General features: G+C 41.9%; 1 protein-coding gene across 2 annotated transcripts in view; it reads left to right on the top strand.

Annotated features, from left to right (window-relative positions):
* Nucleotides 1–5,166, top strand: part of LOC102752677 (FRAS1-related extracellular matrix protein 2) — a 190,962-nt gene that overhangs the window by 11,332 nt on the left and 174,464 nt on the right. The window contains exons 2-3 of one of the 2 annotated variants that reach the window (XM_015564904.1): nt 2,287–2,376; nt 2,640–2,882. In XM_015564904.1, the coding sequence (XP_015420390.1) occupies nt 2,287–2,376; nt 2,640–2,677 (128 nt within the window). In that variant the 3' untranslated portion in view covers nt 2,678–2,882. Of the gene's footprint in view, nt 1–2,286; nt 2,377–2,639; nt 2,883–5,166 lie in introns of those variants that run through there. The other variant, XM_015564903.1, reaches the window with a different exon arrangement.

Below are 5,166 nucleotides of genomic sequence, written 5' to 3'. Positions count from 1 at the left end.
TTTATAATCATTTCTTTGAACTCTATATCTGATAAATTGCTTGTCTCCATTCATTTAGCTCTTTCTATGGAGATTTCTTCTATTCTTTCATTTGGGGCCTGTTTCTTTGTCTTCTCATTTTGGCTGCCTCTTTGTGTGTGTTTCTATGTATTAGATAGATCTGATTTGACTTCCAGTCTTCTTGGGATGCCCTAATGTAGTAGGTGTCCTGTTGGGTTCAGTGGTGCAGTCTCTTTCATCACCTGAACTGGGTGCTCTGGGAATGTCCCTTGTGTAGGTTATGTAGGTACTCCCATTGTAATTTCATATTGATTGCTATTGGCCCATTTGTGTGTGGGATTGACTTTCAGGCTAGTTGACTCTGAAGCTCAACCTTGGCCATGGCGTGCAAGCTGCTGTGCAGGTGCTGACTCCACATAGCTTAATTCACCTCAGCAGGATTTAGTGCCCTTTGGATATGCTACTTGTGAAACTTATTGGAACCTTCTCTGTTTTTGTTTGAAGCTGACCACTAGGTGTGTTGGTTCTGGGCCTCTTGGGAGGCACTCGGTTGCAGGCCACTGTCAGATGCTGCCTGTGATTGGCCTCAGGAAACCTGTTTGGAGCTAACAGCAAACCACAGTTTGTGACTGCCTCTTCTGTGGCTGGGTACACAGGGGAAGGACCATGATGTGCACCAAGGCTGGCTTTTACCAGCACCAGGCTTGAGGGCAGGTCAGCAAAAGTCCCAAGGCACCCAGAGTTCAGCCTCTTCCTGCCTCCACCTGCAGTCCACCTGTTAGGCTCAGTCACTGAAAGAGCCTCTGGCTATACTCCTCAGCAGGGTGTAACATCCACAGGGTGGGGTGGGAGGAAGTTCAGAGTGTGGGGCTATTGCCTTCCCCTAGGCCAGTGGTTGGCAAACTGTGGCTTATGAGCCACATGCAGCTCTTTGGCCCCTTTAGTGTGGCTCTCGTGCGGGCGCGCACGTACAGTGCAATTGAAACTTCGTGGCCCATGCGCAGAAGTCGGTTTTCAGAAAGGAGATAGACAAAACATGTATACAAGACGAGTGTGGATGGGAGAGTTGGAAGGGGTCGACCTCAGCGAATGTGCCTCAATCAGATTGAGGACGTTTTTAGCAAAGGCCAGCTTAGGAGTACCCTAATTAAGTTAATAACAATGTACCTACCTATATAGTTTAAGTTTAAAAAATTTGGTTCTCAAAAGAAATTTCAATTGTTGTACTGTTGATATTTGGCTCTGTTGACTAATGAGTTCACTAACCACTGCCCTAGGCTGATGCCATACAGAGCAGAATGTTTTGCTTACAAAAGATGGCATCTATGGTATGGGAGAATGACTCAGCACAGGGATTTTGGTGGCTGTCCCTTCAGGTCCCTCCCAAAGCCACAAACCCCAGACTCTCTTCATGCAACTCTAGTTATCTCCGCCCTCCATTCACCAGCGCCCAGGGTGAGTGGCTACAAATAAAATTTTGTGCATTGGCCCTTTAAGAGAATTCCTGTGCCTCTAGCCATTTCTCCCTGGTGAACAGCAACCCTGTTACTTTTCATAGCCTGATGTTGGTGACTCTGTTGCTCTGGGCAGAGGAACTGGTAAAATGAATGAATAAATTGTAAGAATTGTATGTTAGTCAATATTAAAAACAAATTATGCCAGGGAATTTGATAGCTAATGTAGGAAGCAACAGAAAGAGCATTTCTGAGACAGAACAATTATTTTTTCCGTGAATAAAGTTTTTAGATATTATTAGACTATTTTATTTTATCTTCTCTCATGTTAGTTATTTCAATCTGGTATCTTAAAAAAATTCTGATTTTTTTTCTTTCAAAATTTGTACTGCTTAAAGCAAGAAGTCTGCTAAACTACAAGTGGTAAGAAAGTTAGCTTGAGGGAGGGCAGGGTAACCTCTTTCCTCTTAGGGCCTGTCCTATAGGGAGATAATGGGTGTGATTTCAGTAGTGTCAGGAGATCTGCCATGCTTCCAAATATCTTTCTTTCTAACTGTCATGGAGCCTGACAGTCCATATTTAGGCAGTGACTTCTTTGGTGCATGAACATGCAAATGCTATTGAGAGGGGCAACGCCTTGCTATTATTATAACCTAATTCTTATACTCTGTATAAAGGATCAGATTTCTTTGGGACAGCTGAAATCCAGAAATAAGATAGCATTGTTTCCCTTAGGAAAAGAAGGGGATGGGGATAGTTACAGCCAATAGGATTTCATAAGTCATCAATTTTGCCCTAGTGATTAATCATCTTGTTCTTGGTTATTTTCTAGCTGACATTGATGACATGAAAATATGCTATGTTTTAAGAGAAGGGGCTAATGCCACAAGTGATCTATTCCAATTTACAGTTGAAGATGGTGGTAAGTATTTCACTCTCCTTTTAGTATAAACAAGGAGAGTGATTTTCATTGGTAGCTCTTTGATATTACAAGGAATCTGTATCAAGTATTATTTTATGCTCACCTGATTTTATACTAAATAAATTTTATATTTGCTATATTCTCGATCTGATACAGTGCTACTCTGCAATAATTTTAGATAAATGTTCTAATTATGTTATTTTGTTTATGATTTATAAAGCACTAAAAAGAAATATCTGCATGAATAGGATTTCTATTTTTAGTTGTTCAGATTATGCTCTGTATGAGGCTGCCTGCTTGAGGTGACAAGAGGATATTGGAATTTAGCCCAGCTCCACTTGCAAGCCATTTGCTTATCTGAGTGTTCCTAACAGGGTATGTCTACTCATGTACAAATTAGAACAAGTTATATTTTTCTAATTTGCACAAGGGTACTGTGTGGATTAGTGCTGGTGGAAAATATGTTGCTTTCACCAAAGAATCAGTGCTAAATAAATGTGTTTAAATCTCACCAATCTCAGTATGTCTGATAACTTTCTTATTTGGGGGATTTTGTAACTTAGTCTAGATAAAATTTTCCTTGGTAACTTCTGAAGGACACTGTAGAGAATAGGATATGACTGTAATCTAAGTCTCCTTTGCAATATTATTGTCATTTCTCCTTCAAAGCTTTGACTGCTGCTCAGACTCTTTTCAGTTCTCTTCCTAACCCTGTTGACAAGGAGAGAAAAAGGCTGCTTCCAGGTTGATTTAAAAGGATGTTTCTGTTCTCACATGCTCTTAAGAGAAGCAATAGAACAACAGGAAGAATGTGTATTGTATGAACAGGACACAAGAAGTGAGGTAATATGTGTAAGAGAGAAAAGAGAGGGAGAAAAGAAATACCGTATTTGCCGGCGTATAAGACGATTTTTTGGCCCTGAAAAATATGCCTCCAAGTGGGGGGTCGTCTTATACGCCAGGTACACTTCAGATAGACTGCCCATAGTGCTTGCCCCGTGCCATAGTGGCCTCCCGATGCCCGCCCACTTCATTCCACATACCGTTCAGGCATCAGCAGCGCTGCTGGGTGTATGCTCGGCTGTTATGCGATTTTGCTGTTATGTGATTTTACCACACTCGCAAAATCGCACACAGCCGACCATACACCCAGTATGATAGCGCAAAATCACGAATCGCGATACCATACTGGGTGTATGGTTGGCTGTGTGCGATTTTGCGAGTGTGGTAAATTCGGGTTACCGTATATTTCTTTACATATGCATTGAAGATTCGCGATTTTGCGCTATCATGGTGCCTGTTAGAATGTTGAAGAGCTCGCACTTGCGCACTAGTGAGGTCCCAGGGAGATGCTGATGCAAGGGTGGACCAGACTGCTATATTGCTAGGGACTTGCCCGGCACTTGCTCTCTACCTCTATTTGTTATCTTACTTCTATCATTGACAGTCCCTCTAGGTTGTGGGCTGCTTGCCTGTGTTCCTGAGAAGCATCTACGGTACCAGTCTATAGAGTGTGTTTTCTTTAGTGAATTACCGGTATGTTTACCAGTAATAAACTTGCACTGTTTTATGTATATGTTTGATTACATACAGCCTTGTGACAGTTTTCCTGCATGTCATAAGCATTTGAATATAAATTAAAATGTTAAAATCAAATCTGATATTGTTTTACCTTTTATTTGGTGTGTGGAAGGTGTGCGGAAGAGGGGGTAGTCTTATACGGCGAGTATATAACAAACTCTGTATTTTGAGTGGAAATGTTAGGGGGTCGTCTTATACGCCCAGTCGTCTTATACGCCGGCAAATACGGTAATTCAGATTGAACACAGCTCTGAAATATGAAAGCTTCTGGGTGTGTACCAGTGAGACAAAAATGTGTTAACTTCGGTTAAACTAGTTTGTTTCTACCACAAGTCAGATATTTAAGAAAGTTAATGCTTTGTTTTTATAGTAACCAAATCATATTTAAGTATTCTATTTGTTGATAAGCGAATCTTAGAATAAAATAAAATTCTAAAAAGGAAACCAACTCATAAAAGAATAATCTACTGCTCAAATGAGAAATTCTAGTCAGTAAACTTTATAGTGAGATGCTAATATAATCTAAATTAGTATAGCTCATTAACATTTAAAGACTAAGTTATTTGTTCAAGACTGAATAATGTTTATTTTAAACTAGAGGCCCGGTGCACAAAAATTTGTGCACTCGGTGGAGGGGGGGTGGTTGTCCCTCAGCCCGGCCTGTGCCCATTTGCAGTCTAGGACCCCTTGGGGGATGTCCACCTGTCAACTTAGGCCCACTCCCCAGGGGATCAGGCCTAAGCTTTCAGTCAGACATCCTTCTGGCAGCCAGGGAGCCCTCAGGGGATGTCTGACTAAAAGCTTAGGCCCCCAAGGGATTGGGTCTAAACTGTTAGTTGGACATTCTTAGTACTGCTATAGAGCCTCTCCCACCACCTCTGTGCTGGCCAGCCATGAGTCAGCTTCTGGCTGAGTGGCACTTCCCATATGGAAGTGCACTGACCACCAGGGGGCAGCTCCTGCATTGAGCATCTGCCCCCTGGTGGCCAGTGTGCATCACAGCAACCGGTCATTCTGCCATTCAGTCAATTTGCATATTAGCCTTTTAATATTATTATATAGGATGTCCCTATTTCCCCCCTTTTGCCCCCTCTACCCAGCTCTTGCCCCCCGTTTCTCTCTGGCCATCACCATACTGATATCTGTGTTCATGGGTTCTGCATATATTTTCTTTGGCTAATCCCTTCTTTAAATTCACTTCTTTACATC

This window comes from Myotis davidii, unplaced genomic scaffold (assembly GCF_000327345.1).
Source record: "Myotis davidii unplaced genomic scaffold, ASM32734v1 scaffold1761, whole genome shotgun sequence".
Taxonomy (NCBI): Eukaryota; Metazoa; Chordata; class Mammalia; order Chiroptera; family Vespertilionidae; genus Myotis; species Myotis davidii.
The sequence above is the reverse complement of the archived record's forward strand: the minus strand, read 5'-3'. Positions and strand labels throughout refer to the sequence as shown.